Consider the following 22979-nt stretch of genomic DNA (forward strand, 5'->3'; position numbering starts at 1 on the left):
TAGAAAGAATGGAATATGCATCAAATCCGCCAAAGGTGGTTGGAAAGGTCAGCATCGCTACTAAAACAGAAGTGGAATTAATGCCGAAGCTTCTACTCAGTTATACGTAGAAGCGAGGATTGACACTTATGCACCTCACTAGTTCTTTCCGGTTATTTCTTAACAATAAATATTCAAATTGCCTGATTTAGGGTGCACAAATGTTCCAAATCAGTCTTTTATCAACACCAGTAAAAATATTCCAATAGTCATTGAAAGTTTAACAATTTTCTTTGAATGTCATGACAACAGGTGAGACTCGACTGTGACATTAAATTACGCATATAGGCCATAGCTCTTCGATAAAATAATATAACATACATGTTGGTACTCACAACGGTCATCTCGACAGTTCGTTCACAATCAGCTGCAGTAGACATTCCATCTGTAAATATATGGAAACCTGTTACCAGTGTTGGAATCACATCACTACCTTTGAGTCACAAGTAATTTCGAGTCATTGCACGGTTTGACTCGAGTCAAGTCGAGTCAAGTCAAGTCGAGTCACGAGTCAAGTCACTAGTGAAGTCAAGTTAAATTTTCAAGTAATAGACGTGATTCAAAGTCATGGCATTTTGCTAACTGTTTCAAATACAGTCTGAGTCGTCATTTATTCTGAATCGAGGAACGAATAAAGAGTTGAATATACAAGCATCAAAGCACCGTAACGCTCATGCATACGTAAAAATGCTAAACTACGCGAATGTAGAGTTATAGTCTATAATTATCAGCCAAAATACATGATATCATACAAAACCTCAGAAAGTTCAAAAAATGATATATTGCGATACCCTACCCACATATATATCCAATGATATATCCAATTTATATAATTACAAACGGATGAACGATATTCGTTCAATTTAAATCATATATTGTTAAGGTGAGCAAGTTCACGACAACGAAAGCTGTAAGCTCTTATCACTGCGTTTGTCATCAATTTATTTGTGATATGACAATGGAGGCTTGGTTATACGCACAATCATTGAGAGATTGCTTAGCACTCCGAACTTTAACGTGGCGGCGATTTAGTCGACATCGAATACTTGATGACTTGAAATTGACTCTTAAATTTTGCCTCGAGTCACGAGTCAATCTGCATTTCTGATGAGTCGAGTCAAGTCAAGCCATACGAAAAATGTGGCTCGAGTTAGCCATCATGCTATTTTTGCTTTGGTTGGGTTGCCTAAATGTGGTGAAGAACTGGTGTGTTATCATTCGTATTGGGCCAAATTTGTAAATGCGCGTCGTAATTATAGACGTATTCTTTACGGTGATTGATACGACGCAAAATGGTCTGCTATATGCAAAGAAATACGCATCATTTGCATTTATCGAAATCAGTAAATGCGCGACGAAAAAAACTACTCGGATTGGGACGTATTCCCGTTACAGCAATTGATGCGACGCAAAATACTCCGGGACTTACGGGGAACATGGCATGACTTCGCCGAGACGCTCGATGGCGTCACAATCAGTACGGGGCGTTAATCGACCATTCAGCACAGGCGCCCGTATTGTTCGAAACAATGGAAATTTCGAACTTTGATGGCGATTTTAGGGGGGTTCCAGTGCCCGGACCAGATTTTGATTGATATTTTAGCAATCAGTGTGAAAATATCTTTTGATGGAAATGGGTTTAATTAAATTTTGCGCTCTGGCCGCCAGCTATGAAATTAACATATATTACTGGAACATTCCATACCAGGTTCACAACAATTCAAGTTTCGTTCACCGTTAGCCAAGGGGGATCTGGGGGCGGAGTTCCCCAGAGGTTGCGATAATGTAGATTAGGAGGCCCTGGAAGTTTCGCCTAGCCCCCCTCCCAGTCGTAGGGCCACCACTGTGTGCATCTCACCTGCTCCTGCGCTTTCGATGCATACAAATGATGCAGCCGCAATAAACCATGACAAAACTTTTATCATCTTTCAAAGTAACCTAAAAGACTGTAAAAACGATACGCCTTTGATCACGTAGCCGACCTGCTGGGTCGAATAGATTCCCAACCCTAACATTCGATGAACGCATACAATATGATGATATATATCATGTGTCATAGAAGCACGGAAATGCCAGTAGGCTACATTAAATACGGAAGCAGCCGGTCTCCGGAGGCCGCAATACCAGTTCATTTCTATTTCCGATGACTCAGGCGCAAATGTCATGACCTACATTGATGTATACATTGTTTTTTTTCGTACAACAATTTAGATTGCCATAATATTGTGTTTAATCTATTTTAGCTCCCTTTCCAACTGGCTGCGGGCCAAGAAAAATTGACTCGTGGCCCGCAGTTATCTGCGGTAAACACCTTTGATGTATGGCATCTCATCTTGTTAGATACATTTGAAGAATGGTTTACATTGTTGTATGGGTGAATACCTATCCTTGATGATAGCTTTGTGAACAGACTCGAGTACAACTGGAACTGGTTAGAGTAGATATCCTTATTCGCTGCATATCCTACATTTTGTTCCAGAGCGAGTCGTTAGCCAAATTTCGCGTCTCTGTGGCAATGACCTAGTGTTCCTTCTTTAGCCACTCGTTTTGTTAATTTTCTATTGCGGAAGTGTCTTCCAATGCACAGCATATATACTAAATTACGTGTCGTAATAGTTAATAGCCTCCATTGAGCCGCCCAAGCTTTCCATCGCCGTTTAGGTGACTTCCGTATTTGATAATATCCTTGTAACGTAGCCTAGTTGGTAGATGACGCATGTCAACCATTTCGACCTATACTTTGCGACTGCAGCAACCGAATAATGACTTTCAATAGGCTGTCGACAAATGTATGAGTCACGGTAAAGTAAATGGCCCTAACAATAACCTCGGCCGTACGCTGCGTACTCCATCATATCGCAGTCGCCTTAAGTGATATACTAGCAAGTTACCGTTCAGTCGTAATTGTCAATGTAGATAGACTTCTTTTCTGTGAATTATGCGTATTTTTATTTCCTTCGGGATTGTGTACCCGTGTTTGTTGTGGTATTCATGGTGCTTGTCGATTACGATATTGTTTGTTGCTTGTGGTATTTATGGTGTTTGTCGACTATTATGGTCATTCCCACTAGGCTAGGGTTACCATATTTTGGAAATCTGAAAAGAGGAAACTTTTCAGAATTTTGACAATTGCAAAACCGGAGGAGAATTCTCAAAAAATGATAAATTTTCCCCAGTGTGTCGTCGGTTAACTAAAAAAAGGTCACCTTTCTCGCTCAGCGCCCAAAATATAATAAATATTTTCCTTCACATTGTCAGGTGGTTGACCAAGAAAACAAATAGGTCAACTTTCCCCTCAGCTCCCGAAATACCCGCCGGAGCGTCACTTCGGTGCTGATTTACGGCATCTCAGTCGAATTATGCTGTAAATATGACCAAAATTCTCAGAAAAGAGGAGAAAAGGGCGTCCTCCGAGGATACTTTAAAAACAAGTCAAAAAAGCGGACAAATCCTCTTGAAAGGGGACGTATGGTAACCCTACACCAGTGTTGGGATCAAGTCACTACCTTCGAGTCACGAGTCATTTCGAGTCATTGCACATTTTGACTCGAGTCAAGTCAAGTCAATCGATTTTTAGAGGTGACTCGAGTCAGGTCAAGTCAAGTCAAGTCAAGTCACGAGTCAAGTCACAATTCATGACAAGTCGCCTTTTCGAAGTGTCAGGCATGATTACGTTATTGCACTTTGCTAGCTGTCTGAAATACAGATGGAGGGGTCATTGATTTTGAACCGATGAGCGAATATAGAGTCAAATATACACGCAAGATGGCGCTGTATCGCTCATTTACACTATAGATAACTAACCTACGTAGGTTAGTTATCAATATTTACGCGTAGAACTGCTAAACTACGTGAGTAATTGCGTCGCCTGAGTTTATAGTTGCCAGCCAAAGGGGGTTACTAGGTAACTATGGTTACCGACAACGCAAGCTGTAAGCTTCGATCACTTCGTTTTTGGTCAATTTTTTTGTGAGAGAACAATGAAGGCTCAGTAAAACGCACGATGATTCCAAGAATGATTGGTCGCTCTCACGTGTTACACGAGCGTTTCGCGAACAATCCGAACATATGCAAGATGCAGTGATTTTTATCGACACCGATTACTTCATGACTTGAAATTGACTAGTGAATTTTTTTCCGAGTTACGAGTCAATCCACATTTCTGATACGCCGAGTCAGGTCAATTAAGTCAAGTCATTCTAGCAAAGTGACTCGAGTCAAGTTAAGTGATACGAAAAAGTTGACTCGAGTCTGCCCTACACTGAGCCAATTTTATTCCTTTTTATTCCGTAGCTGCCGACTTGTAGCACGGCCCACTTCTAAGCTTTTATGACCCACCGCATCCACGAATGAGATGGTGAGCAAGAGCCTATAGATAAACCTCCAACGCTTAGATAGGAATTCTGGAGTCGAACTCGGAACCGCAACCCATTGGTGTTTCAGATGTGGATTATACCACTACGCCATCTCGTCACGTCGACTACTGCGGTCATTTACACCAGTGTTTCTCAACCTTCCTCACGACCCACTTTTCATCCAAATTTCATTGCGCGACTCACCAGATCCCCTTTCGCGAATAACGTTTTAACCACTTTTCGGGTGATCCATGCAGTTGTTATGTTTTCAGTGTGTTATATCTGGTCGCGCCTATAGCTTGAGCTGTTTCCGGGATTCATGATTAATTCGGGTAATGATATCAGCAATTGCATTTATTACTATAAATATTTTGTCCTCTCGAAGCTCAGGTGTTTAGATTTACAAGTGGAACTGAGAGACGAGGTGCTGTCTTTGAAAATTTCGGGCACCTAATTAATTATTATCAGTTACATCTTCGGGCGCGCCCATTGTTAAAGTATTTTTACTTCTCGCATTCATGTTATCATTTTGTCCCCCCTTCAAGCTCCCCTCTACCCAGTTGTGGGGTTCGGGGTGCGGCAGTTACGGTTCTGCACGTAACAGATGATTACAAACGAGAAGGGTTTATCTAGCCTCCTCCTCGCCATTTACGCAAGCGCCGTCTTAAAAAAGCTTTGAAATGGGCCGTTCTCCAAATCGGCAGGTGCGGAATCATAATAAAGAACATCGGCCCGATGTAAATGATCATTGTAGTTGAAAAACATCATGATTACCACAAACAATATTAAAGAATAAAGCGAGTATCCTATCAGTAAATTGTGATTTACGTCGAACACAAAGTGGTTGTGAGTAGGGCTAGCCAAAATCGAGTACTTGAGTGCGATTCTTAATCACGTAATATGCTTCGAGTCGAGTCGAGTAATCGAGTATCAGTCATTATGGCGTCATAACAGAAAGTAATATTTTAAAGTTCAAATATGTACCTTTTATGCGACCACAACGAATATAACTAACATGTTATTCATCACATTAAAGATGCTTTGGTATTTTTTCCACCATACCGATTACATTGCACTTGGTGACAATGTTGTGGGATGATCAGGACTTCAGAAATGTGTTATTTCCAGTAACGTTCGTAGCTTTGTATACCATATGTTTCGTATGCTGCGATACGGCCAATCAAGGTTTCAAGGCGTCAACAGTGAAAATTAGTATCGAAACTATAATTCTCGTTGATAAATTAACTTTCAGTGGCGAGGAACGTATAATTTTAGTACTCGAATAAATCGTCTTTCTCTACTCGACTTGAATCAATAAAATTATTACTTGATCCAGATTCGAGTACTCGAATCATTGTGCCCAGCCCTAGTTGTGAGTAGCTTGCGTCACGGCAATTGTTTGCTGATTGTAGCAATAAATAGGACTAGATCGCTGTATTTCCCGATCAACATTCGCGAAACCTTTGGAGGAAATAATGAATTCCAATTTTCAGGCATACCCAATACCGCACCTGTCCGATTTCTCGATCAAATCAAAATAACTGTTACAATAACCTAGCTCACGAATTATTCTGAGCACGGAAACGTGGCTTGTGGCACTTACGGCCAGAGGTAGTCAGTAACGAAGTACTTCTACTTTTTGGAAGTATTCAGGTAGTTTTCCTCTACTTCTGGTACTTACTCAAGTAGATCTGATTTTCTCTACTTCTACTTCTACTTTGTAATATTTTGTGATCTACTTACTTACTTTTCGCTATTTTCAGTTTGTCAAGTAGAAGTAGTTTAATCCTTCAATACGAAAGATAGCCTGAGGAATTTCCGGGCTGCTTTCACGGAGTATGTAATTTAATTTTACATTTAATATTCATAAAATCAAGTAAAGCCCAGAAAATTTGTTGCGCTTCGCGCATAGTACGTATGGAGTGACAAATATGTTTTAACGAAATTATCAGTGAACATAATTTAGGTACCGGATGGCATGGCTCCGATCACACCGCATTGTCGACCATATCAAATATTTCATCACAGTAAATATGGCCCACCATAACGTTTGAAACTACTGTTTTGCAATGTAGCAATTACCGATCATGTCGTAATCTAGCAGCCCATGACGTTTCCTGCTAATCTGGAAAATCCGACTTTTTTAACGTTGCACCTCTTTTAGCAGATCATCTTTGAAACTTTATGGACAAAAGACAGGAAATATAATTTCCGCTTTTTTGAAGTGGTGTACTTAACTTTCAATTCCCAGTATCTTACTTTGGGTTCTAAATACTTTCAGTTCTTTTGTCTGCAGAACATACATGTTGAAGCATAAAAGCAAGTGCAGTAATGCCTCTATTTTCCGAAAATAATTCTACACTGAATATAAATTTTACGATCCACAATATTTGTTATTAACGTACAATAATCGCGCAATGTGTTGAAACCGTATCCGACCCTCAAGTTCGTATCGATCATTCATATCCAATACCGAATACTGTGCATGCATATTTCCTGTACCACCATCACTGCCGTATGTTGTTATGGATTTTGCTTGGATAAAGACTCTCTCTCTCTCTCTCTCTCTCTAAACCTGGGGCCTTATAATATGGGGTAGGGCGCTATGCCATGATGTTCTCTAAAACATAGTGTTATGGTAAACAATGGTTAGTATCGCATTTTCATAGCAACACTATGATCGGCATCCCATGATGCGAAAGGACGGACGAAGGACGTAGTTTGTTTTTGTCCTTGATTTTCTTGCGGCATATACACCGACTCATGATACACACACACACGATCCGTGCATATGCATACCATGAGTGCATGATGTGCATATGCCGCTGGACAAGAAAGTGCAGATATAGCCTTTACGGCTTTCTAAGTCATGCACCACCCCTCCATGCAATCCCAGTAATGCATGAGCGCCAAGCAGGGAAATAATGCTTATTTTGTCGAAAACTGATACCTCCTGGGATGCGTCAATACGAACCAAGCTCTATGCACCTTCCGCATAGCTCAATTTGCAGCTTTTGACAGTCCATGCGAACTAATTAAGACTGTTTTCAAAACTATTTACTTACTTGAGTAGATTTAAAATCAGTAAATTCTACTTCTACTTCAAGTAGTTTTAGGTTGCTTATGTAAAAAGTACTTCTACTAGTAGTTAAGTAGATTTTTTCATCACTACTTCTACTTCTACTTGAGTAGCTTTCTTGACTACTTTGACCACCTCTGTTTACGGCAGACCTGTATAAAGTTCTCATTTATTTTGTTGACGGTTAACTAACTAACGGTTTTTGGAGTAGTTCTAATTCTAGTTGCGGATTTTGAAAGTTGAGTAGTTTTAGTTTTAGTTTTAGTTCTATTTGCGGATATTAAAGAGTGAGTAGTTTTAGTTCAAGTTCTAGTTACAGATTTTGAAAATTCAGTAGCTCTATTTCTAGTTCTAGTTGCACATTAGAAATAAATATTAGTAGCCGGACAACTAAAAAGCTCGTGTCGTCGTTTTGCGTAAATCTAGATACTGGTGTTCTGTTTAATGTTTGTGAACTGTGCACTGCGTGCAGCCATTGCTAGCTCAGAACCATCACTACTCACAGTGGCGTAGCCACTAGCCAGCGGGTGGGTTTTTGTGGTCGAAATCTCTCTCATTTCAAACTCGGAAGCCTCATTCTTTTGAAATATCGATTCTGTGACTGATATTTCGGATATAATGAAAATTAATTTGTGGCCTAAGGAATGAAATTCAGTTCAGTACGGTTCTTAACCTTTAATCACTTAGGAACCCCTGCACCAGAGGAGGGCAATCAGGAACTACGTTGGCGGGCTAAGTCAAACGTTTGCATTATATTCTGCGGCGTATTAATTTCAAAATATTTTTTAAATTAAAAGCACAGAATTACCCTGTCAACACAAGCTTCTGAGTGGATGAGTTACTATTAGGCAACAAGGAAGTTAGTTAGTGTACAAAAATATTATTTATCCCACCTAATTATCCCAAAGAATGGAAAACAAGGAACATTGTTAACTCTTTTTGATCACAGCAGCCCCCAAACACGTCCGTATATTAAGACACAAAAATGTATGAGATATTACAGCTTGATCACTACATTCCTAAAGGTGTGTAGCTGGATGAAATAGCCTTGCAGTTTTGGTAGTTTCGCTGTCAGGATTTCCGAAATTCGCCTTCTCGCAGCCTCAGCAAAAGTGACCGCTTGTTCATGTTCATGTCATAATCTCGACTTAAGTTAACGCCTGTTATACCGACTTAATTATGAACGAACGAACGTGGGCTGCGTAACACGGGTGCATGAATAAACACGAAACACTAAACAGCCTTCATGGTAAAAGCATTTCCGGATCAATTTATACATCCCAGGGATTTAATTTGAAGACATCCAAATGTATAGTTCAATATTCCAATAATTTTTCGCGATCCTGATTTGGCCCGCGGGCCGCAAAATACCCAGGTGTGCCCAACGCTAATATGCAAGCCTTTGGAGGAGCCCCTAATTGTTAATTGGTCACAAAATAAAAATCTACAACATTACACAACTAACTAGACATTTATTACATGTACTTACATTGTGCGCCCGGAAACACCGGCCAGGAACCACTGATCTAGATAGTTGTCTTTTAGTTAGTTGAGGCTTTTTAAAGATAGTGAATTCTAGTACTAGTTCTAGTTGCGTTTTTGGAAATCCAGTATAGTTTGTACAAGCCCGGCTTACGCCAAGAGAGTTTAATTTAGATGAAGATTACTATAGTATTTGCGCGTCTAATCTTGCGACAATAAGCTATTTGGAGTATTTGGCAAATTCATGAGCAACCTTCATCAATTAGAAGTGCTTCGTGACCCACCTGAAATGGCTTCAAGACCCACTGGTTGAGAAGCACTGCATTAGGTGACGCTTAAAGAAGCCAGCATGCACTTCAGCATTTTGACACAATATGGCCTGAGTCGTCGCTATAGTTTTCATGTACATTAATATGTAACTTTACGGAAATGCAGGGTTGGGATTCGCAATATGACGTCACGTGACGTCATAGGTCAACATTCCCGTTCAAACAGAACCTTCAAAAAAGGTTCGCGTTCACACGAACCAGAACCCACAAATCAGAACCTTTCAGGGGTTCTGATTTTTTAACCTTTCAGGGGTTCTGATTTTTTGGATGGTCGGTATAGCTGTTGTCAGGTGGTACTGGGCAATGAGCAAGGTAGCATGACAAGGTGCTTCGTTCGGCTCCGTAAAGTTCTTCTCTCGACATTGTCGATGAGGAGAATAGTATTCAATTTGGTGTGGCTCGGTAAAACCACGGCCTTCGGGCGAAAGACGGTAAACGACTCTCAACGATAGCGCGTTAATCTAGGCAAGGCAGTTTTACCAAAACTCAGCAAACTCACATCCGTAAAATCACATAGATGCCATCATAAACATAATTAATTACGATTAAGCCCCCCTAAATGTAACTCTCTAGCACCAAAACGGTTGCATACTTTACATTTTGGGTTGATTTCAATTTTTGAAAGTCCACCGGTTCGTCAAATATTTTTTGAAATTTTGCCGGTCCGCGAGAAGAAAAAGGTCGAGAACCACTGGTTTAGACCAAAGTTAAGTGCTACATCCAATACTGTACATGTTATACATCTCAATTGCCATATAGTGCTCATGCAAAACATCATGCATACGCACAATAAAACTACGGGCTTGCTTGACAGTATGAATACCAAAAACCTCATAAAATACAGGACAACGCCTTCGCCGCGCTATTGTCGAAGTCTTATTATGTAACCGGATTGTGTAATGTCAGAGCGTCCAACGTGTTCATCGGTAGGTCATGGGCTTAATCCCGGGACGAGTCCGACCAATGGCATGTTCGTGAAATTGGCATTCGCAGATACTTCTCAAGGCGATCAACACACCGCGATCACGTGGAGAGATAAAGATGTGGCTGGCTTGATGAACTTATTCGCATCTCTGTCGTCCAAGCGCATATATGATGGCATTAAAGTGCCATTTTCCCTAACGAAAACGTCTCGAATTAACGTGGAGAAGTCTTTATCCAAATGTTGCAGTCCCAATTTCTTTTAGCAACGATCGTGTTCTGGTGTACGAAGCTAGAAGATGTAATCGTTGAAGCACTTTCTTACTTTGCGAAATAAGCGGGTGGGCACTGGAGAGCCATGTTCTGGCGGCGCTATTATCGCGAATGTTTATTTTATATTTCTAAATCCGTACAGATGTATAATGGCGATTAGTAAATCACAATTACGAAAATTCTAGTTTGATTCGGAAAGGTTTTAGAAACAATCATAATATGATTTCGAAAATACCCCCGCGAGTCTCGTCTGCGGGGGGTCAACAATCACAAACTGACGAGTAAACGATTCTACGATTCTACGATTAAAATATTCTGGGATGAAGCATGTCATTTGTAATATACTTGCTACATTCGCATGGTGTTATAGCTGCAGACCACACCATACATGAGTTTATTTGGATTTTGGTTTATCATCCCTTCGTAATCCTCTCCTTTCTTGTCCGTATACAGAGCCAGGTGGGTCCTGGACGTTGTAGGATTTTTAGGATATGTCCCGTCTGGATACCATTTACTATATAGCGGTTGCGTCATGGTATCTTCTGAATTCTGAATTATATATTGAAGTCAGCAAACATCGACTCAAAAATTCGCACCAAAGTAATCTTGTTTAAAAGCTGTTGATTATACCTTGGTCCGTGAAGCAACTAGTTTTCGACTGTATAGAATTAATTTACTTGAGCGAACGAATCAATCAATCAATCAAAAGGTAGCTATTATTAGGTCTCACAAAAGGAAGATCTGCCAAAGCGCAATGGTGTCAAAGCTCATTGATGAAAATATAGATCGGACATTGTATACGGATGCTACACATTGGCTACCCATAAATTAGCCTAGTATTACTCAACCGGGGTACCGTTTGGACTGATCAAGGGTACCGCGAGAAAATAAGGTGATAAGGGTTACCGTCTAGCTACGATATAAATTAAGACTGCAAAATGATCAGCAGCCTTTGAACAGCTAAAAGCTGACGACTAAGAGAAGCCACTGAAACTGTTATGAGGCCGTGATGAAGGTTCGTCGAAAGTGATGAGCTTGTTTTAGTAATCGGTGTTTCAAGTCTCACGCTAAGAATAATCAAAGTCTGATAAGTTGATATTATGCGCAATTATTGTTGATTTTACATTCATGCAATAATTATGCGGATTGCAGTCAAGTTCAAGTTTATTCATAAAATTTCATCACTTCAAAACATCACAGGACTGCAATACAATGAATGATAGGAAGATGCCGCAACGACTAGGAGTAGTCTTTGAGATCAGACACCCACCTGGGCCTTGGCGATGTAAAGAGGAGGCATACATATTGAATGAAAGTAAAAGAAGATTTTAGAATGGCAAGCGATAAAATCAGGAGGCAAGTGAATAAAGGCGAGATCGATATGTCAGGTCGTGGTCCGGCAAATGGTGAGGGCTGACTAGTATTCATTCAGTAGAAGTTGCTTGTCCATCAGCGACGGATTGATATAGCTCTACATAAGATATATTCGTAATGCTGATGTATGAGCTCACCACGACAGCGAAGACCGCATTTACATCATACATACTTTCACATTCAGAATTTGATATTGTTAGTTTAGGTTTGAGGTACACTCGCAATACTGTCTTGTCAACATCTACATGAATATAATATGGGGTTACCATACGTCCTCCTTTAGGAGGATTTGTCTTCTTTTTTCAGATTTTGAAAATGTCCTCCGGGGACGCCTAACTGTCCTCCTTTTTGTCAATTCGTCCTCCTTTACAGTTTTTAAAGCTAAGATAATGGATAGCTTCGAGTGAAAATGGGCCTAAATGACGGTAAATAGGAAAATCGTGGTTCGAACGAAAGAGACGATCTTTTATTCAGTCAACCAGCGTATTAATGTGCGAAAGAAAAACTGTATTTCTGGAGTTGAGTCGGAAAAGTGACCTTTTGTTCGTTATTTTAGTCAACCAACCACAATGTTGTGGAAAATATACCTTTTTTCCGGATTTTACTCCAGTATTCTAAGTCTGAATTTTTTTAAAAATGTCCACCCTTCCCGATTACAAAACAATTTAATACAATGATGGATCGTTGAGAATCAGCTATTACTTCTGCGCTGACACAGCAAACTCAGTAGTGATAATGAGAAGTGTATATCGTTATCTCCAATAATTATCATATTATGTAGTCGAATATAGTCACTAGTGCATGCCGTAGCCTATATGCCAATTATAGAGATCGATCCAAACAGTATCTGCTTCGGCAGTCACAGGAGAGAGCAAGTGATCGAGAATGGAATATTGTCATAGTAATTAGAATGATCCTAATTCGCAAAGCGAACTACCCTATTCATATACCATTATAGTGAATATATACATACTCTGGCAATTGGATTGACGGTGCCGCTTATCCAAGCATTTGTGTACGTTTCACGCGCACGAAACTTGTGGTGTGGCCGCAACATTTCTATGATCAGATTATAATCATTGATATTTTTGACTTGTGCCACGCTTGATCCATGTTCCTGGCATTTCCGTTCGCCCGACTTGTACGTCACACTGGTCATCGATATCCAGAAGCATGTTTCGCGGGTGGAATCATACTCGCAGGCTGACGGCGATACAAAATTTCAAATTCTTTGACATACTCGTGATCAGTGGTTCCAATGCACACAATGTAGCCTACATTGTATAGTACATTCATATTGAAATGAACCCGAATATTTTCGGCTGACACTCATCGTCAGGGGTAGTCGCTGTATCACCAGCATCATTACCTTGTACCATTTTCGTTGAACTTTTACAGGCCGCAACCTGTTCCGTTGAATTTAGCTTTAACGATGTTATGTTGATACAAATATAGACGCCGTGGCGATGGGTTCGCCTCTGTGACCCAACCTATTTGGGCTAACATTTCTTAGGATATTATGAGGGCGAACTTCTCTCCAAGCGTGAGTCCGTCAAACCATTGCTGTACCGCAGATATGAATATGATACTTTTGTAATATTCAAGAATGAGTTAGAATGTGATCAATTTCTCGTTCGCTTAAACTCCCTTCACCCGGCCCTGCGATTCACAATTGAAAAAAACGCACTAACTCTCTGACGTTTTTAACGTTCTCGTCGAAAAGAATGATTACAATAAATTTGAAACATCTATATTCAGGAATCCAACATTCACAGGCCAATACCATCGTTGGAATTCATTAAGTCCTAGACGCAGGGAAATCAACCTCATAGGCACCGTCGACGTCGTGCATAGAGCGTTGATGACATGTTTCGAAAACAAACTGAATTTTGAACTTGACAACATCCGCAAAATCTTACTGGATAACGGTTACCCTGAACACGTCATCAACCGCGGCATGGAGAGGAAAGTAACGCAATTTAACGCGGAAAAGTCAACAGTGCCTACCGAACGAACAGGGAAAGGTGCTTACATCCCTCTACTTTGGATTGGTCCTATTTCCACCCACTTTGAAAAGCAATTGATTTTCGCAGTGAATAAGTGTTACGAAACAGTGAAGACTAACGTGATTTTTACTACAACGCAACAGCTCCCTGCAAGACGTAAAGACGTGCTTCCTGCACTTCAACGAAGCAATGCAGTTTACGAATATAAGTGCGACTGTTATTGTGCTGGCTACGTTGGAAGAACGTCAAAGCGTTTGCAAGAACGCATAACTCAGCAAGTCCCCCGATCAGGAGGGACCAATCTTTTTGCTATTCATGGCCGCATTTCGACTACTTATGTAGCCTAGGGCTGCATTTCAGGGCATATAGTGAATCGTAATGAACTAGCAGTTACTAGCTGAACGTCAAAGACCCATGTTAAAGTGTATGTGGTTATTTTTGATGGAGTCCGTACTAATCTGTTTAGGCATCTAGGTTTAATATACGAGAGGTGACTGCATGGCCACGTTATGGGATTGTTGTTAGTCGCACGAGGCTCGAATTTTTTTCAGTTTCACCAATGAATTTCGTCATTAAAGATTTGTAGTTTTACCTGTTACTATGAAACATTTATCCTTTCTCAACCAGGGTTGTAACCAAGTCATAGGGCTCCGAGTCACAAGTCAATTTAACTTTTATAATTTTGACTCAAGTCAAGTCGAGTCATTTTCAACTCACCACCGAGTCAAGTCCGAGTCCAAGTCATCGATCAGAGGGTCGAGTCCGAGTCATGGTATTATGACTCGAGTCGAGTCCAAGTCAATACGTTGACTGCTCAGTTCCCAGCTAAAATCTTGTTAAACTCACTTTTTATAACTCTGTTTGGTGATTTTGAATGGTTCGCATTTATAATATTGCAATTTTCCTCACTTTTAGCAGGTTCTGAATGCATTCTCACGTTCTAGTACCAATAAACGAAATCTCAATAGGGTGGTTACTTTACTATTCTTCGAAATTACGATAAAATATCGGTCTTGACCGACTGCGTCTCGAGTCCAAGTCGAGTCAATACACAGATTGACTCGAGTCGAGTCGAGTCATTTCCGTATTTTGACAAAATGACTCGAGTCAAGTCGAGTCATCAGAAAATCGTGACTCGAATCTGACTCGAGTCGAGTCATGACTCGAGTCATTACAACCCTGTTCTCAACCCATGTGAGCAGATTTACCGGTGAAGTTGATGGAGGGGTGTTTTCGAAAATTTGGGGCAAGCTTATGAATGATAGAGCATCTTCTGGTGGGCAAATTGTTATTAGTCACTTTGTTGCATGCTGTTATTTCTTGACCTCCCATCAGGATTGTAGGTATGGTGAGGGGCACGCGGGTATTTGTCTGTGGGTTGCATCATTTCCTCTGTTGCTCGAATCTGTGCTGTGGGGCTCTAATTTCACAGAGTGCTATTATATCATAATCAAAAAACGATGTCACATTAAACGCATCTAGCGCGAAAAAATTTCAAGATTAATTAAAACCTCTCAAGAAATCGGTAGTCAATTCGTAAATTCAAATTGCATGTCGACGGCCGCCAACACATTATAATTGAACAACGAGTCCACGGCCGCACACATTTCCTTCTACGGCAGCAGGTCGACCACCCCTGCCCTGGATTTATTTGAATACGCACTTCACGCTCGGTGAAAAGCTCAACCTTGACTCATCCCCTCAAGCTTGATGCGCAGCAATCTAAGGCCTTAAATTCTGCTATTGGAAAGCATCTGTTGGATAATCCCGCTTGTGCGAAAAATTATTGAGACGACAGATTTCGCGTCGTTGGAAGGGGCCGTTCACACTTTCATGTGTGTGCCTTGGAGTCGACTTCTATCAAAATACACCAGCCAAGGCTGTGCCAACAAAAGAAGTTCGTGTATCACCTAACAATAGTACATTGAACGCTCTCTTATTCGAAATTCCATGCTGGTGACGTCATATTTTGAGATACGATTGTTGGGATACAATGTTCTTTCCAATTCTCTGCTAGTTGCTGAAAATTACCCCTGACGAGTGTCAGCCGAAAATCTTCGGGTTCATTTCAATATGATTATACTATTCAGCTGCGAGATCAGTAACAGTTCTCGGGCTTTTCGCCTGTGATGGTGTTGCAACCAGTGTTGGGATGACTCGAGTCATGACTTGACTCGAGTCACTTTGCCAAAATGACTTGACTTGACTTGACTCGGCGCTTCAGAAATGTGGATTGACTGGTGACTCGGAGCAAAATGCGCGAGTCAATTCCAAGTCATCAAGTAAACAGTGTTTATTAAATAACTGTATCTTGTGTTTGTTCGGATTGTTTGCGATATGTCAGTGTCACTTGTGAGAGAAATCAGTCATTCACTGATTGTACGTTTCACTGATCCTCCATTGTCACATCACAAATAAGTTGATCGCAAACGAAATGATCAGAGCGTATACGTCGTTGTAGTAGTAATGGATTAATCTAATAGCAACGTATCTGTTTCTTAGACGGCTTAGTGCTTACATTGCGCAGGGCTCACCTTTACCAACCCTCTTGTATGATTTAAATCGAACGAATATAGTTCATGCGTTTATATTCCCACGAATGTGTTGATGTGTATAGGTACTAGGTAGTGATGTATTGTACCATATCAATTTGTTTCAATTTCTCCAGGTTCGTGTTCGATCCTCCATTTTGGATGATAATTACAGACTGTTGCATGCAGCTATACAGCTACTCACGCATTTTATTAGCAGTTATACGTATACGTGAGTGACACAATGCCTTTTCGTATTTATTTAACTTTATATTCGTTATTTGATTCAAGATGAATGGCCAATTAATGTGTCTTTCACGCAGCGAGTAAAATGTAATGACTTTGAATAATCACTCATACTTCGAAAAAACAACTTGACTTGTATTGTACCTTCACTCGTGACTTGACTTGACTTGATTTGACTTGACTCGAGTCACCTTCAAAAAAATAAGCGACTTGACTTGACTCGAGTCACCTTCGAGAATCGATTGACTTGACTTGACTCGAGTCAAAATGTGCAATGACTCGAAATGACTCGTGACTCGAAGGTAGTGACTTGATCCCAACACTGGTTGCAACCGATGTATCTCTCATAAAATGATTTTCTAAACTGCAGTGTGGAGATTCACTTACCAACGCACACTCCAGACAACACGACGTAGCCTGTTCGGCAGACGCACTTTCCTTTGTCACATGATGAATTTGGTCCGCACGTGACTCCGGCGCAAGGATCAGGAACTGCAATCGTAATCAGCACCCTAACTGCCGCACCCAAAACCCCCCATTTAGTGGGGGCGAGCTCGAAGGCGGCCCAAACTTTATTCGCGAATTAACATAAATTATAGTTTTTTTAATTTATAGCGCTACACTCGATTTGATGTTTTTTTTTTAAATTAATGCAACTTTTTCAAATAATTTTCGATCCAAGCGCGTGTTAATGTTGCCAGATTTCTTGATTATTGGGTACCCTTCCCCCCAAGAAAATAACGAATGATTTATAGGGGTGGGCATTTCGGCGTCGGCCATTACCGCGCCACGACGCACAAAGAGATGGCGTTTTAGGCCATATAGCATGCGACATGCGGCAGCGGGAAAACCCTGGCCAAAAAGGACTGCACTTTAGCTGACCAAAAACTTCGATATCCATACATATATGTTTTATTGTATATTGGCGCCTTCATGGCGGGTCTCGGATGTTCCTATCCTGGCAATCTGAACCCCACAAGACAAATGCGATCCCGCAAAGAAAAATTATTTGCCAGTGAAGAAATAACAATTGGAAAGTGTGGGCGTCTTCTAGTTAAGTACGACTGGCGATTTCAATATCGTTTGGCATAGCATACAGGAGTTCACGAAATAATATCATGTAGCGAAGTTATTATGTTTAATTGAATGAATATGATTATTTATAAGAATATGTTTAATTACAATATTTTAGGGCCCTACATTTTCCAAGACACCTCAATCAGCTCTACCGTTAAATCCGAGTACGAGACCAGAGACAGTATAACGCAGAATGAATGGTTGTAGATGTTATAGTTGTATAATCTGACCCCAGAAGGTTGCGTTTACAATTCGCTGCGTGTTCCCTTGCGTTCGATGGACCGGCGTAACCACGCCGTACGGTCTTGTTGGCTGACGTACCACGACCTGTCTATTGCACACGTATTCGATGGATCACACTGACGAATATATTTTGTTACTGTCTTCACGAATTGTAACTTTATTGAATCACGTACGGCAATGCCACGGAATTCCGAATCAGCCAATAATGAATGAATTAATATCTCTACGTGGTATTACATACGCATATCTATCATAGCCATAGAGAGTACATGCCCAAAACATCGTACGATTTCATATTTTGTTATCTACGTTCACACGACAAAATATATGACTCACAAAGGTCTTATCGGGTCTCAGTTCAGGGAAATAGGCAAGGTTTACCAACTCCTTATTGAATATTATTAAAATGGCGTTACACCAATATATTTCGTTAAAGACAGGATAAAAAAAATTGAAAGCAATATATATGCAATTCCCAATCACATTGACCGATTCAATCACGAATTATACAAAAGTTGCGCGCTCGACGTCGTTAGGCGAGATAAGCTGACTCCCTAAACAGTACAACAGATCTGACTGACAAGTAGCGGAAAAAACGTCTCGGCGCATGGGGGTCTGCTGGGTAAAGCCCCCTTTAAGTTTGGTTATGGGATCCCAAGACCAACGTTTTGGTGGGGCCTGACGAAGTGCTGATTTGGTCCTGCATATGTGGCATTTTAGTAGGCTAGGAGAAGTCGCAGTACTCGAATTTTAGCGAAATGGTATATTGAAAATGTGTGGAGTCGGAGTCGGAGTTACAGTAGGTGGTAAGATTTACCGACTCCACAGCTCTGGTGTCCACGCGATTGTTATTGGGAAAGACTGCATGCTCACATATCGCGTTAAACGCCCTAAAAATGGCTAGTGCAGGACAGACATGATGACTCAATATTTACCTTCTGTAGTCGGAATGTTTATGGCATCAATGGAAATAACATCTCCCATACTTTTCATAGATGATGCAAAGTTTTCGAAACCCCTTTCACCTGGAAGTTATCAGGATTCAGTAAGTTGCGCCCTGCGCTTGCTTTTATCACAATCACGAGACAGACGCAGAGATACATGAAATATAATAAGAGAAAGGTAAATGGTATTATATGAAATAGTAGAAACACATGCACACCACCCCACCTGCAGATTACAGGTCAAGATCAGTGCGTTGTATAGTGATAGAACGGGCGATAAAAAAGCAGCAAGCAGTGGAAGACCATACAGGAAAACATTTGTTGATTCCAAAATTCAACGCGTCCATCCACAAATAAATTATATTGCAAATGACCACAAACAAAGTGATCCGAGCCCACGGTGTACGTTGTCTTAAACTGGAAGTAAATTAATCTAATAGCAATCTCTTTTCTATGAACTGCTAACAGTGTCCGGTGCTCATACAACCAACGCGCTTGATTTAAATCAGTGGTTCCCAACCTGTGGTACGCGTACCACTAGTGGTACGCGAAGGTCTTCCAGGTGGTACGCGAGTAGATTCTGTATTTTTTTCGACCGAAGGAAGTTATTAGTTCAGTTGGGTTGATTTTGAATTTTTTGAAGTTTTTTGACTAGTGGTCAAAAAACAATTCCATGTATCTCAGCAACCCGGGCTGATAATGCCTAGTTTAATAGAATTTGTTATTACTAGGGTGATTTTTCTTTACAAAATTGAGCGTTAAGTCAAAAAATTGTCAACATTGTTTACAAAGTCAAAATTTTTTGAACCCCTTCATTTCGTTTGTATCGTAGATTTTGATATTTTACAGCTTGTAGCCCAAATAGCTCAAATACCTGAGTATGACGTCAAAAATTTTGAAAACATTTTTGATTGCCTACGGCGTGCGTAAATTATGTAGGTGGTACGCGAGCACGGCATAAAATCTCGAAGTGGTACGCAAGTGGAAAAACGTTGGGAACCACTGATTTAAATCGAACGAATATCGTTATATACTTATATTACTCATCAACAATTGGAGCAGGGTTAAATTTTATATAATGGACGCTTGGCTGGGTAGTGGTATTGCATCATATCAATTTGTTTCAAATTTCTGAGGTTTCGTCCTATATTCTGACTGTTAATAATTAGTAGATTATACCGCTACTCGCGTAGTTTAGCAGGTCAAATTATGCGTGAGCAATACAACGCCTTTTTTGCGTGTACATTTGTCCCCCGATTCAGAATAAATGGGAACCCAGTCTGTATTTAAAACAGCTAGCTTAACGCAATGACTTTGAATCATGTCTCGTACTCCGAAAACTCAGCTTGACTTGACCTGACTCGAGTCACCATCGAAAATCGATTGGCTTGACTTGACTTGACTTTAGTCAAAATGTGTAAAGACTCGAGAGGACGTGAGACTCGAAGGTAGTGCGTACAAAGTATTTCTGATGTACAAGGCACGGCAGACTGATAAAACAATGAAAGTTTTTCATTCCCAAACCGACCTGAAATACGTCTAAATTTGAAGTTGAATCGTTTCAAATCAAGTTCGCTATTATTCACTCGAATGACAGCATATGCCACTCAGCATTTGGGATACGATCGTACAATACTTTTAAGGAATATTCATGTTTAATGTAAACTTTAAGGATTAAGCATAGAAATCAAAACAATTTTGAATTAATATATTGACGCAGTGTCTTTCAATAGCTTTTGATGAGACATCTGCTATCCATCATCTTTGAGAACAGTTCTTTGAACTCTGGCTGCATCTCGCACACAAAGAGCCAAATAACTAGAAAAAAACTGAAAATCACTATTATTTATTTACGATAAAAAGAATGAATAACCTAGTCTCTGTAATTTGACGTAGTGCGCAAGTAATGGAGAATTGTGGCAGACTGTGACCTCAGGCCGTATATTGCGCATCCCAGGTATAATGTATTGTATACGAACGACGAGTTGGAACTTTTTTTCAACTTCACAATTATATCAATTTATTGGGATTGAGTACAGGCGAAAATGCTGGCAAGTCAAGCCTTTTCGTGATGACGAACTTACGCGTAAGCTCCACTCTCGCACGCCACTCGCACATGCACGCTAAGGAATTACTTACAGTCACTATAATTTGACGTAATCAGCATGTAGTAGGATATTGCGGCAGACTGTTACCGCGTGCCACATTATCATGTACGATCGGAAACTCTCTGCGGGCCGCTCAAAATGTCATCGCGGGCCGGATCCGGTCCGTGGGCCGTATGTTGCTCGTGCATGACTTAAAGTTTACAATCACGACTTCATTGGCTAGGACTTGAAGCCGCAGTTTAGGATACAATCATGAGAAAGCTGATGCATTGTAAATGTATGTAGATGTGAAAAGAACGTAGAATCGACCAAACAAAAGAATTTTATGGCACATATATTAATTGTCCTTTACGGATTCGTCAAGCGTTCGCAAAACGTATTATACCTATACAATATCAGTACAATGATTTACACCTTCATGCTTTGCTGACATGGATGCAAGTGCAGGCATCCAAGTGCGTTTCAATGAATGCTGCTGATCCCTGATACTATATATAATGTCTCAAAATAACTAAATAGGGCTACTCACCATCGAAGGTCTGAAAAGAAACAAATATTTGACTTCAGCAATTGAGATATTATGTAATGCCAGAAAATTGCTTGATAATATGGTGTGAAGATTTATCGTTTAGTTACTTCCTTGCACCAGGTTGATAACAAAGAGCTAAAAGATATGCTTCAGATTCCCATTGAATTGCTGAGTAAAGAGATATGCTGAACAGCAGAGCCGCCGCTACAAAAACCTCGGAATATAGTATAGTCCAGTGATGGGAAAGTTGCCATGAATGCCATTTTGTTAGAGAGGTTTAACCATATTATAAATTGATGCACTGTATCACGTATTAATAATATACGTACGGCATTGTTTTCGCGTTGCTTCTTTCTTAATAGTGGCCAACCATTCAAGCCAAAGGGTCACATTCCATTGACGAACAATCGCGCGGGCTACTATAGTCGCGCGAAGCACGAAAATTTTTCAAAGTTTATAGTTCAATATTATTGCTACTTGAGTAATGAGTATATTGCGGGTCTGCTGTACATTGCTGGGCTCAGTTTGCAAGAACTGGACTATTCGTCGCCTGGACATATCGATATGGAATGTTTCGGCCAACATGCGTCAACTATTTAATGCCTATTGTTTCATCGTCGACGGTCATTCTGCGAGTGCAAATGCAAGGTCGCATGTTGGACGACACTTTCTCTCGTAATTGCGATTTTAATTAGACTTAATCTGGTAGATTTGGCGTTTTTTCATTTTCAGGAGGGGGTAACAATATTAAAAGCCAGAAATCGAGTGACAGCATATTGCGGGAAGCGTAAAGGATTTTTTACTCTAGAATCTAGATAAATCTACCGCAGAATATGCTGCTTTATTGTAATGTACGAAGATCTACCAAAATTTGAATGGCCCATGGATCTGCCAATGCGTCGGAACTGATTTTTAGTCGTCACATCCCAAGTGTTGGGGCCACACTAATCACATTTGTGGTGGGCCATGCAAGTTAACAATCTGGGCAATCCACTTTTGGTGACATTACTAATTTCTAAAATTACCTCGCGGGCCACTCAAAACCTTCTGGCGGGCCACGGGTTGGCCGGCCCTCAGTTAGGGCGTCCGTTCAATACCGAGAAAACCATTACCGATATTGCCATTACCAAGAATGTACGATACCGAGAATAGACACCACCGAGAGCGAACATACCGAGAACCTAAAGTACTAAGACGGACGATATCATGACATCGAAACCTTGGAATACCTAATGGATGGTCCATACGGTGGAACATGGGTTGTAAAAGTATTTATAAATTCCGTTACACTATATTGGTAGTGGCGTATAACTATATCGAAAAGACTCTTATGCAGTGGAACCAACGTTCTAGGATATTCTCCGCTTCGGGATTTTTTCAGGTACTATGACGTCCCAAATAGCAACGGCCTTGGCATTTCATGCGTCAAAAAGGCATTTTCGT

The 22979-nt window shown here is 40.5% G+C and overlaps 1 protein-coding gene across 2 annotated transcripts in view; it reads right to left on the bottom strand.

Annotated features, from left to right (window-relative positions):
• The window catches only part of LOC145438194 (uncharacterized), a 59960-nt gene that overhangs the window by 31311 nt on the left and 5670 nt on the right, over nt 1–22979 (bottom strand). The window contains exons 3-7 of one of the 2 annotated variants that reach the window (XM_080315574.1): nt 21537–21546; nt 18891–18980; nt 17023–17127; nt 12826–13055; nt 7522–11027 (exon numbers count right to left, since the gene is read on the bottom strand). In XM_080315574.1, coding sequence (XP_080171700.1) covers nt 10827–11027; nt 12826–13055; nt 17023–17127; nt 18891–18980; nt 21537–21546 — 636 coding nt within the window. In that variant the 3' untranslated portion in view covers nt 7522–10826. Of the gene's footprint in view, nt 1–374; nt 425–7521; nt 11028–12825; nt 13056–17022; nt 17128–18890; nt 18981–21536; nt 21547–22979 lie in introns of those variants that run through there. The other variant, XM_080315571.1, reaches the window with a different exon arrangement.

This window comes from Botryllus schlosseri, chromosome 4, assembly GCF_051294905.1.
Source record: "Botryllus schlosseri isolate E-star chromosome 4, Bs_hap1, whole genome shotgun sequence".
Lineage (NCBI taxonomy): Eukaryota > Metazoa > Chordata > Ascidiacea > Stolidobranchia > Styelidae > Botryllus > Botryllus schlosseri.